Here is a 12,894-nt window from a genome sequence, read left to right as displayed (position 1 = left end):
ATGTTTTATTTAATAAATACTTGTTAAATATTGTATTTTATATTAATAACTAATAAGTATAATAGCATATTTAATTAATAAACATATAATTACTTAGTGTACCTTTAAAATATATATATTTTAATTAACAGGGCCCAAATAAGCAACACTACCATAACTGAACAAAATTTGGAAGTGCAAATTATGATTTAAATATATATATTTATTTATTTAACCCAGGCCTATAAATCATGTCATTTGCTTAATTTATAAAAACTGGCTTGGGTCCAAGCTATGGAGACACCTGATTTAAGTCAATTTTAGTTTCCATAGTTTAAAGCAAGAAGTCATTAACCAATACATTTTAATCAGTTATATTTGTTGGAGGTGAAGCCTTAGTCGGCAGATGTCCTTGTTTGACTTCAGAATTAGTCTCGGTCACCCCATGTTCCAATCAGCACTACACCCTTTAATATTACATTCACAGTTCTTGCATTAGGAGTCACATTTCATTGAATCAGAATCCACCCTTGGACTAAAATAAGCAGTCATGTCAACCAGCTTTGGATCTCTGACAGAGCGGTGAGGCGTAGGACAGCTCGTCGCCACGCTGTGCCAACACGGTCAACGGTATCCAAAAGCATTGAACGCAATCCTGACACATGCGCATGCAACAGAAAGACAGAGAAAGATCACGACACAGACCTGTCTTCTGGAAATGGTTGTTATATTCTTACCACAGACAGTCGGGTTTTAATCCTTTATTTTCTTTAAAAAGGAAATAATTTCAAATCCAAGAATATTCATTTGAATATACATCTTATTTATGGCATTCTCGGTAATTAACATCCTACATACAGGAAAAGGGGTTTATACACAGAATAGGAGGACTGTGGGTACAATGACAAACAGAGAAGGATGTGCTTTTAGAAGTTACACTTAAAACAAGCTCCGTTCAAGAACTTTTAGATCATTTAAAATCAGAATTTATCCCTGGTATGACGTAAAGCCACAAAAAGGTAAAATGTCTCATGGTACACTAATGACACTGAATATCACCAAACCACTTCACATGCACCTCAGATTTTTACATGTCAACATACTTGGGAGACAGGGGGGGCGCATACCCTGGAGATACCCAGTGTTAAAATCGATTGCCACACTATCATGGTTTTAAAACAGCTGAAGCTGAACATGTGACTTGGCGTTTCTTTTTGTTTCATAAGTACCCGCAGATCTGTGTGTTCACCAAAGCATTCCCGTTGACAGTAGAAACTAAATAGGTGTATGTAATTTATAATAGAAAAATGTGGCATTATAATAGATATTTTGTGTGAATACAAACAATTGCTGTGCAAGTCTGTGAGTGTTAATGATGATGTGACTTGTGAATGTTTGTTTGGGTCATGTGACAAATTTTGTGCAAGTTAAATTAAAAGTAAAAAAAAAACAAAAGTGTCAAATTGTGATAAAAACTAACAATAATTTTAAAACAAGTTATAACTTAAGCAGATGTGTGTCTTAAATTGTGACAAAAACAAAACTTAGCTGAAAATATAAAAACAACAGTGTTAATGTGTTCTAGTTTGACGCCGTATAAATGACACGTAAGAGAGAGAACCATTTCTGTGGAAAAACTGTGCTGTTATTGTTGATGTCAGGTCAGAGATTGACTCTGGTTAGATTGTGCAGAAACAACGGGCAGCATTTTAGAAGCATCCTGACAATCTTTAGGTGGCCAAACATGTGCTTGAGTGAGAGGGTTTCTGCTGATGACCAGCTGCAGATGCTCTCCAGCTTCCGTGATCAACGGCACGGCCAAACAAGAGTCAAAATCTCGCGTCCGTGCATGATTGACCTGTTATATAAAAAGTCAGAAAAAAAAAGTTCGAAGGTTAGAGTGACATTTTAGTGATTTGGAGATTAAAAGGCGTTACATCTATAGTAGTAGTACTTTTGGGAAATGTCAATAATTTTGACTTTTGAAAAAAGATGCACACTCAAAGCTGCTTGTAGTGGCTGCCATGTTGAGATCACATGACCAACTCCCCAATCATCAATTTTGGCCCAGAAATGAATGTATTTGTAGTAGTTAGTTTACAAGTTATACATGTATATAAATGTACATAAAAACTGAATCCAGATATTTGGTGTCGATTCAAGGCCACTGTTATATAGGCCAGTGCAACAAACAAATTACTTAAATGTACCTTATATTATTGAATTTTTTATATTTTTTTAGTATACCAAGTATTTTTTTTTATTCATAAAACATTACTTTGTGCATCTTTATTGTAAACTTGAATAAATAAAAAAAAATAGATATATATTTTATTATCTATTAAGAATTATAAATTATACTAGTATACAGTATATGTTTAGTAAATCGTAAATATTTTTTAATTCCCAAAAATACTTAATGCACCTTTAATTATTCATAATTAATTATTATATAATTTTTTCATTAAGTATTGCACCTTTAATTATTGCATGCTATATTTTTATTACAATAGTATTTTTAATTTAATACACTTAATTATTGTATGATTTTTTTCATGAATAATCAATAAGTCAAATAGTATTTTATAATTCATAAAAAATTACTTAGTGCACCTTCAATTATTGTACATTTTATTTTGTTTAATAATTATAAATTATAATAATATTTTCAATTCATAAAAATATTTAGCACACCTTTAATAACTATGTTTTACATTAATTAATTAGAAATAATTATAATAGCATATTTAAGTAATTCTATTTTTATTCCAAATTAAAGAATTTTAATTAATAAAATTACTTTATGTAATGCATCTTTAATTATTGTATGCTAATATAATTATAATAGTTTTTAATTCATAAACAAAACTTTACTTCATGCACCTTCATTTATTGTATATTTTATTTTAATTGATAATTATAACAGCATTTTAAGTCAAATTAAATGCAGCTTAATTATTGTTTTTTATTTTTATTGAAAATAAGTACATAAGTATTTTTAAATTCATTACACATAAAAAACATTAATGCAAAAAAAAAGTTGCATTTTAACCAAATTATCTGTGAACCCTTGTGAAAACTGTCAAAGTCATGTCAGGCCAAGATAACCCTGGTGTATCACCTGTAGAATACGGTCATATGAGCGTAACCCAGCTTGGTCTGCAGGCCCATCAGGGCGGATCATGTTTACGTAAACACCCTTTTCCAGCAGCCCATCGGACACGCTGAACCCAAAATCCCTGCTGTCAGCATCCTTCCGTAAACAAATCTGAGAGAGAGAGAGAGAGAACATGAAGATATGACCAACAACAACAAAAAAACGGGTCTGAGACATTACTCCAACCCAAGACATGTTGGAACAGTGAACGTTACCTTATGAAGCTCTAATGGCAGAGAAGGGCTGATGTCCTTCATCTCCTCTGGCTCGACTGTGTTCTCTGAGGTTCTTTCCGGGCTCAGTGCTAGAGCTTTGGTCCTGCTTTTATTGTGCTCCTCACTCTCTTCTCCCAAGCTCAGTGTGCTACCTGACATTATAGTAGCCTACAAACAACATAAAACACTCTCTTAGTGCAGTATTCGACTGCTTGAGAAATGAAAGCAAAGCTTTTACACATAGATTTCACACATGTTATATATAGGCCTGCCTGGAATCTGTGCCTGCAGAATTCCACATAATTCAAGTTGATTACTAATAATAATTACCTCCAGTTCTCTGAAAATTTCTGATTGGCCACAGGTCTCCAGGTCCTGAAGAGCTTGCGACCAGTAGTTCTCCTGAGCTTCGGTATTGTTTTTGTCATGACAACATGCAGGACTGACAGATCTGTGTCAATGCAAACAACCTGGGTAATGTAAGGCCAGGTGTAGTATTGGAAACGGATCTCTCCTCTCTTATTGTATAACTGTATGTATGAAATGGTCACTATAAACGATCCTTCTCAAGTACAAGAAAATGGCGGTTAAACAAACAAACAAACAAACAAACACAGATGAGTCTGAAAAGGCCACGACCTGGTTCAGCCACAGCAGAAAGTGGAAAACAAGAAATTAGCGATTGAAAAAGAAGCACAACAGGGCGGATGACAGCAAGTGGCCCATGGATGATTAGTAAGGCAGATGAGAGACAGAAAACCTGAGAAGAAAAGAGAAAAGTAGGAACAGAGACAGTGGAAGCAAACAGATTTGGGGTTTCTGTGCTAGACAATGTGAATGTTGAATAAGCGTTAAGCCACAGAAATGAAAAACACAAACATAAAGTCCAAAAACTTTTAGAGGAATGCTGTGAACTTTCCACTAAGCTCATCAGAAATGACAAAAACAGAACTGACAAATTTTTCCCTCAATTATTTTGACACTAGCCATCATAACATAAATAAAAACAATTATGAGAGCATATGTTGTTGTTATATAAAATTAAAAAGAACTTCTAGTCTTAAATCCATTAACTATTTTACGGTCACCATTTAAAAATATTTAAAGGAGTGTTCTGGGCTCAGAAAGTTAAGCTCAAAGACACTGAATTAATAACATTAATTACCACAGAAAATTATTTTGACATCTCTGGTTTATAAAAAAAAATATCATTGTTACTGCATGGCACTTACAATGGAAGTAAATGGGGCCAGTCCATTAACATTAAAAATCACAGTTTCAAAAGTATAGCCACAAAAGGTAAACATTATAAATGTTAACACGATTTTAGTGTGACAAAATTTCCCTTCATGATTTAGTAGGATAAAATCACTGGGGCGGCTGTGGCTCAATTGGTAGAGCGGGTCGGCCGTTGGTGGTTCAAATCCCGGCCCACGCGACTCCACATGCCGAAGTGTCCTTGGGCAAGACACTGAACCCCAAGTTGCTCCCAATGGCAGGCTAGCACCTTACATAGCAGCTCTGCCGCCATTAGTGTATGAACGTGTGTGTGAATGGGTGAACGAGTAAACAGTGTAAAGCGCTTTGAATACCGAAAAGGTTAAAAAAGGCGCTATATAAGTGCAGACCATTTACCATTTTACCAGCAATACGTTGTCTTGACAAGAAAGTTGTAATCACTTACTAAACTTATCTGTGTACAGTTACAGTATATCCAATATTACATCACACTAAAATCATGCAAATGTACGTTTTACATGTTGTGGCTATTCTTTTGAAATTTTGTGTATTTTAATGCTTATAGACTGGCTCCATTCACAACCATTATAAGTGTCTCACTGTAACAGCAATTTTAATTTATTTTAAATAAAGGACGAGTCGATCATTTTTGTGGTAATCAACATTATGCTACAAATACTGTTGGTTGAGCTTAACTTGTATAGAACTCGGAAGATTCCTTTAAAAGGTGCACTCAGCGATTCCTGAGAAACACTGTTGATATTTGAACTCAACTGCCTAAACAAACACACCCCCCCCTTCAGTGCTCCTTTGGAAGCTCCGCCCTTGACATATAATTCTTGTTTCTCAGCCATTTGTCCTCCTTGGAGAAAGTTTGCATCAGCCAGATTTGCAGTCGCTCTTCTAATGAATTTCCCGAATCACCCCCCCCTCCTGTGCATGTGCAAGTACCACCCCCGTTGCTGAATGGCTGGAGTAGCGTTGTGTGGATTGGTACAATCCACTTTGTTTTTGTCCCATTTACAGAGCCAGGGCTGTGTCCAAATACAAGATTTTTATTCAGTTCACCCACAGAACAGACAGCTAGCAGACCGAGAGGAGGTATTTGCAGAATTTGACAAAAAGTGCATTGATTAGAATTACTGAGTGCACCTTTAAGACCTAACGCACATCAATATACATTTTTAATAAATACATTTTTGCACCGACAATATTTCTACGTTTAGAAATCAAGTTTGAACAGGACCTGTTAGGAAATACTTGTAATCAGCTACGGCAAATTCCCAGATTCAGAAGTTGTAACATTACCAGAAAAGCTCTGTTTTGATGTTGTGTGTGAACAAGTCCATATGCTTAATGGTTTACTGTGACTCAGGAATCAAAAATGTCATCAAATTGCACAGATATTCAACCTAAAGCGCTTTGTCAAGCTTTGTCAAACAGCTTATGGGAACAGTGAGTGATTTTGTCCTGTGATAAAATAACTAGCTTCCTTCAGGTACTAAGTATACACGGATCAAAAAGCCTTTCTGCCAAATGTTATCACAGAGTTTAACTGCATTTTTATGTTGTTATGTGGAGGCAAAACCAATAAAACAGAGAAAGCCGTTGCATACCAATGATGTGGTACGTTTACCAAAAAATTATAAAAGCAAGCTTTACTAGGATAGGTTTTATGAGTGGTCAAAGGAGAAAATTTCCCTTTCCTAAAAATCTGAAATCAGCCTTTATGGTCATTCAACCTTCTAGTTCCTGTCTAGTATCTCTAAGATGAAGGCAAGTGTTTTAATTGTACCAACAGAATGAACAATTAAAAATGCATGCGGTTTCCCTGAATAAACTTGAGCGTACTCTCACCCAGAATACATCCAGTCGTCCTCACCACATCCTCCCATCATACACTGGTGTTTGTTGGGCATGTCTTCTGGAGGTCAGTGGGCTCCTGTGATTGGCCCGCCTCCAGTCATTAGGTTGAAGTGTAAAATCAGACGTCCTATGGATATAGACACCTGAAAACAATTAAGGGTAGATAATATTTAGATACATTTTTTAAAGGTCACATTAAAACTGACTTAGAGACTTGATACTTTCAAAAATGTACAGATTTTATGGTTTTAGTCTTGCCCGAGATCCAGATGAAATCAATAACTTATGAAAATGCATTACAAAATACAAATCATTTCATCTTTAAAACTATGATAATCATAAGAGTTTAATTAACAAACCATTTCAACATTTTGTGTGTAAAATGATTTCTATTGATCTTTCAAAATTACGATTAATTTGACCCCTAAAAAAAAAGAAGTTAGTACTGTATACTTGTTAACCAAAGTCAACAAAAGTCTCAATGAAGAGCATGCTTATAAGACAAGAGATGTTTGAAGAAAAAGGAAAAAATATAAAATATCATTTGTGCACAGAAAAGTTTTTATTGGCCGTCATTTCCAGTCAAGCACTATTTTTGCCAAACTATGCAAAAAGTGTGAAAATATATTTTTTAATTGTGTGTTAGGATACATAAAATGTCAGTGGCATTAGCCTTAGCAAAACTCTGACATTTAATTTTAAAAAGCATTTAAAATGTAATTTCCATAATTTTTTAACCACAGAATTCTATTAAACATAATACAGCATTTGAGATTGAAACTTGAAATAACAGTGTGGTGGGAATTTTCATGGTTCAGTTTGTGGAAAAAAAAAAAAAAAAAAAAATCTGCCTTTTGAACTTGCATTAAAAATTTTTATAAAATCACAAAAATCTAACCTTTAATTGAAGTAAAACAATTGAAACAGGGGAAACATCTCATTATTAAATATTTTTCTCTAAAACACATTGGCCATAATTGGCACCCTTTTTGCAACCTCCCTTTGCCGAGAGAACAGCTCTGAGTCTTCTCCTATAATGCCTAATGAGGTTGGAGAACACCTGGCAAGGGATCTGAGACCATTCGTCCATACAGAATCTCTCCAGATCCTTCAAATTCAGAGGTCCATGTTGGTGGACTCTCCTCTTCAGTTCACCCCACACATTTTCTATGGGGTTCAGGTCAGGGGACTGGGATGGCCATGGCAGAACCTTGATTTTGTTGTCAGTGAACAATTTTTGTTTTGATTTTGATGTTTATTTTGGGTCATTGTCCTGCTGAAAGATCCAACCAGGGCCCATTGTAAGCTTTCTGGCAGAGGCAGTCAGGTTTAGATTGTTTATCTGTTGGTATTTGATAGAGTCTGTGATGCCATGTATCCGAACATGATGTCCAGGACCTCTGGCAGAAAAACAGCCCCACGACATTAAAGATCCAGCACCACATTTAACCGTGGGCATTGGGTACTTCTACATCTCTGTGCGTGACAAACCCATCTCTGGTGTTTGCTGCCAAAAAGCAATTTTTGTTTTGTTTCATCTTACCATAGAACCTGGTCACATTTGAAGTTCCAGTAGTGTCTGGAAAACTGATGATGCTTGAGTTTGTTGTTGGATGAGAGCATAGGCTTTTTTTCTTGAAACCCTCCCAAACAACTTGTGGTGATATAGGTTATGTCTGATTTTTTTTTTTTATAGACTTTCTCACCCCAAGGTCCAACTCATTTCTGCAAGTCTCCAGCTGTGATCCTCTGAGATTCTTTGGCCACTTGAACCATCCTCTTCACTGTGCGTGGAGACAATATAGACATGTCCTTTTCCAGGTCGATTCTTAAGATCTCCAGTTGACGTTGGAACGTGTTCATTATTGCCATGATGGTGCAAATGGGCATTTTCAATGCTGTGGCTATTTTCTTATAGCAACTTCCCATTTTGTGAAGCTCAACAACCTTTTGCGATTGTGATTGATGATTAAGGGAATTTGGCCTGTGTGTTACCTCATATTTATACCCCTGTGAAACAGGAAGTCATGTCTGAACAATTTCATGGTCTTAGTCACACAGGTGCACAAAATACATTTTAAATATAAATGGGAATATACTTCAGATATACATTTTACTCGTAAGAATTTCTAGGGTTGCCAATAATTGTAGCCAATGTGTTTGAGACAAATATGTATTTAATAAATGCGATATTTCCCCTCTTTCAATTATTTACTTCAATTAAATGTTAGATTTTTTACTTCTTTGCTCATATTTACCAAGGGTGTCAATATTTTTGGCCACCACTCTATATGAAAATGGCCATTTGTTTTAGTAGGCCTATTTTAAAATATACTGGATGTTGAATATCTGTACAAGTATGTGACTTTTTTTTTAATCTTATATGAACATTTTTCATACGTGTTTTGCAGATATTGCCATGTTTCAGATATCTGTAAGTATACTTGTTTGGAATGACAAGGGTGAGTAAACAATTAAAGGGATAGTTCCCACAAAAATAACAATTCTCATCATTCACTCAAAAAAAAGGAACTCTTAGCTCTGTATGTCCATTCAATGCCAGTGAATGGTGACCAAACCTTTTATGCGCCAAAAAGCTAGTAAAAAGGCATCATAAAAGTAATCCAACTGACTCCAGTAGTTTAATCCATATCTTCAGAAGTGATATGATAGGTGTGGGTGAGAAATAGATCAATATCAGTTTTTTGGTAGAAATCATTCTCTCTGCCCAGTATGGGGCGATATGCATGGAAGAATGTGAATCACCAAAAACACAAGTAGTATGTAAAAGTGGAGATTGACCCGAGTGGGGAGGTGAATATTTTGTTAAAAAAAAAAAAAAAAAGACCTAAATATTGATCCGTTTCTCACCCACACCTATCCGATTACTGCTGAAGACATTGATGTAACCACTGGAGTCATATGGATTACATTTATGCTGATTTATGTGATTCAACATTCTGATTTTGGCACCCATTCACAGGCATTGTATGAACTAAAAGAGTGGAGATCTTCATTTGAGTTCAGCAAATGAAAGAAAGTCATACTCATATGCCATCCCAGATGTGTGACTAAATGATGAGAGAATATTATTTTTGGATGAACTATTGCTTTAAATTTTACCAATCATCCTTCAGCGACCTCAATAACAGAAAACTCATAGGACATACTCTAATCCAGGCACAATCATCTAATTTGAGGAACCCTTCAGCTCACTTGATTAATATCCATATTAGTTCATTAACCCTTGCTGACCTTATGTAAAACTTCAGTCAGCCCTAGATACCATTCAATTATCATAAACATTCATTATCTAATCCCAGCTCTTCCTCACCTTGACTTCCATAGCCAGCGTCCAGGGCAGAGCCATCCCACGAGTCCATAGCTGAATCCAGACTGGGAGGTGTGGTCAGGCGGTGAAATTCTGAGTATTTACCATGCCTGAGAGAATCTGAGCAATCGTCTTCCGTGTCACTCACGCATGAGGCCGTCCGGGACGGGCTGCTCCTGTCCGACTCCAAAAGCGCTGGTAGGGGAGGCAGAAAAGACAGATATAAGTCACGAAGACATGATGTTATGCATTATTCATTGCAATGGTCATCTGTCTGCTCTTTTAAAGGAAATGTTTACAGACACTTCTCCAAACACACACAGGTTGTTCTAGATTTTAATTGGTCCTGTGGTGTAAAGGTATGTTTGACACTTACGATCAGACCGTTTTTTGATCTTGAGTGTGACAGTGTCTCCAGCTGTCTGCAGGAGGTAAATGGCTTCGCTAAGAGGTTTTCCCTTCAAGCTCATGCTATTGATGGCCAAGACACGATCACCGATATGAAGAGCGCCAGTCCTGCAGCAAAAACATTTAAAACGGTCATATCATATGTGGCCTGTCATCCCAGAAACACATTTGAGTTTTATGCTAGGGGAAATTAAAAGCATTGAAATGATTGCATCTTGACAACGGTTTGGAATCTAGAAATATTAACTGTAATATGGTTAAATAAATCAAGACATATTTAACTGAATTTGTCATAATCTTTCAAAAACTTTTAATCTAATGGTCCAAGTCTGATTTCAATGCTTAATATAGTTTTGTATAATAATTTAAAGTGTGTTTACTGTACAAATTAATTTAGTTACAAAACAAATTTTAATTGCAAACACACTGTTTGGATATGGAAGAGTAGGAGCAGACAATGAATGAAAAGCTGTCAAAAGGTTTCAAGTATACATGGGCAGTTCCTTAATACTGTTTAAAAAGCATCCCAGGATGCACCTTTGTTTAGCTGTAATCTAGACATAAGGTAGCCACTTTTAAGAAGCTAAAATGTACAGTAAGATGTTTTATGAAAAAGTTCACACAAAAGCACCATTAGTCAATTCAATGCAAGATAATGGTGTCCAGAACTTTGAATCTCCAAAAAGCACATAAAGGCAGCGTAAATGAATCCATATGACTCCATTGGTTCAATCCATGTCTTCAGAGGTGATATGTTAGATGTGGGTGAGAAATAAATCAATATTAAAGTCATTTTTTTATATAAATTCTCCTCCCTGCCCAGTAGGTGGCGATATGCATGAAGGTGGCGAATCACCAATAAAAAATAAAAAACAAGAATGTGGAAGTGAAAGAGTACATTTATAAATATTAGGGCTGGGAATAAAAAAAAAAAATTGTCAACTAATTAAATCGCACAGTTGAATGTGATTTATCACGATTAAATTATACCACACATTACAACAAATGTTTAAAATAAATATATTTACTTTTAAAATATACTTAGTCTCAAAATAACTTTGGGGGGGGGTTCACGTGATAGGAGCACGAAGCGATAGACATCTGTATTCCGCAACTGCTTTAGGGTCCTTGAATAACATATAACATTGCACAGCTATCTATCAGCTGGCCAGCTTTACAAATGCAGCTTTAGATAACAAATATATTGTGGTCTACATTTCTATACCCATCCATCCATTTACTTTTCCACTTAGTCCATTAGGGTCACGTGGCAATAGGAAGAGCAGAGAGGCCCAGACATCCCTGTCCCCTGCAGATCTCCTGCCACTCCCAGGCCAACTGGGAGATACAATCTCTCCAGCGGGTCCTGGGTCGACCTCGGGGTCTTGTCCCAGTTAGCCGTGCCTGGAACACCTTCAACAGGAGGCGCCCAAGGTGCATCCTTACCAGATGCCCGAACCACCTCAACTGGCTCCTCTCAATGTAGCGGCTCTACTCCGAGTTAGAACTCCTCACCCTGTCACGGAGAGCGAGTGACCATAGTGGAGGATAGGGATGTAGACCGGCTGGTAAATAGAGAGCTTTGCCTTATGGCTCAGCTTCCCCTACACCATTACAGTCCTGTACAGCGACCTCATTACTGCTGTCACTGTTCCAAGTTTGCAGCTGATCTCATGCTCCTTCTGCCCTCACTCATGAATAAGACCCCAAGATACTTAAACTCCTCTACCTGGGGTACATTTTATCCCCTTATCTGAAGGGGTCATGCCATCCTTTTTCTGTGAGAGAACCATGGACACAGAAATGGATGTGCTGATCCTCATACCAACCGCTTCACACTTGACTGCACACCTTTCCAGCATGTGCTGGAGGCATCCATATGACGGTGCCAAAAGGACAACATCATCCGCAAAAATCAGAGACATCACCTTCCAGCCCCCATATAGAATTCCCCTCTGACCTTGGCTGCGCCTCAATATCCTGTCCATGAAAATCACAAACAGGAGTTGAGACAAGGCACAACCTTGGCAGAGTCAAACCTCCACATTGAACAAGCTTGACTTCATGTGGACACAGCACTCGCTCCATGTGTACAGAGACTGAATGGCCCGCAGTAGTGTTCTAGCATGTTCTTGGTGCCAGTCACGATGGCAACCCAACAAGCTTTTGGCCAAAGCTGCGCCTTGCTCTGCCACAATGGAGGATCTGAACATTGTTAATTCGGACTCCATGCCCCCCACCTCCTCCGGGGCAAGGGAGAAGTTCTCACGAAGGTGCAAGTTAAAATCATTCCGGATAGGGTCCTCTGCCAGTCGTTCCCAGCACACCCACACTATGCACTTGGGTCTACCTGGTCTGTCTAAGATTTCCCTGCCACCTGAGCCAGCTCACCACCAGATGGTGATCGGTTGACAGTTCAGCACCCCTCTTCACCCGAGTGTTCAGAACATGTGGCCTCAAGACAGATGAAATGACTACAAAGTCAATCATTGACCTTTGACCCCAGAAGCTGTAGTACCAAGTACACGGAGCACCCTTGTGTTCGAACATGGTGTTTATGGACAAACCATGACTAGTACAGAAGTCCAACAACATTTCACCATTCAGGTTTAGATCAGGCAGGCCATTCTTCCCAGTCACCCCACTCCAGATTTCCCAGTCATTGCCAATGTGAGCATTGAGTCTGTGGGTGGGGCCCT

General features: G+C 37.4%; 1 protein-coding gene across 1 annotated transcript in view; it reads right to left on the bottom strand.

Annotated features, from left to right (window-relative positions):
• Window positions 1–384: 384 nt before the first annotated feature.
• Window positions 385–12,894, bottom strand: part of LOC127631234 (glutamate receptor-interacting protein 2-like) — a 48,450-nt gene continuing 35,940 nt past the window's right edge. The window contains 8 exon segments of the mRNA XM_052109298.1: window positions 385–1,837; window positions 3,101–3,247; window positions 3,352–3,519; window positions 3,682–3,802; window positions 6,448–6,482; window positions 6,484–6,599; window positions 9,791–9,982; window positions 10,164–10,303. Of these exon segments, the coding sequence (XP_051965258.1) occupies window positions 1,637–1,837; window positions 3,101–3,247; window positions 3,352–3,519; window positions 3,682–3,802; window positions 6,448–6,482; window positions 6,484–6,599; window positions 9,791–9,982; window positions 10,164–10,303 (1,120 nt within the window). The 3' untranslated portion in view covers window positions 385–1,636.

The sequence above is a fragment of the Xyrauchen texanus genome, chromosome 37 (genome assembly GCF_025860055.1).
Source record: "Xyrauchen texanus isolate HMW12.3.18 chromosome 37, RBS_HiC_50CHRs, whole genome shotgun sequence".
NCBI classification, from domain to species: domain Eukaryota; kingdom Metazoa; phylum Chordata; class Actinopteri; order Cypriniformes; family Catostomidae; genus Xyrauchen; species Xyrauchen texanus.
The sequence above is the reverse complement of the archived record's forward strand: the minus strand, read 5'-3'. Positions and strand labels throughout refer to the sequence as shown.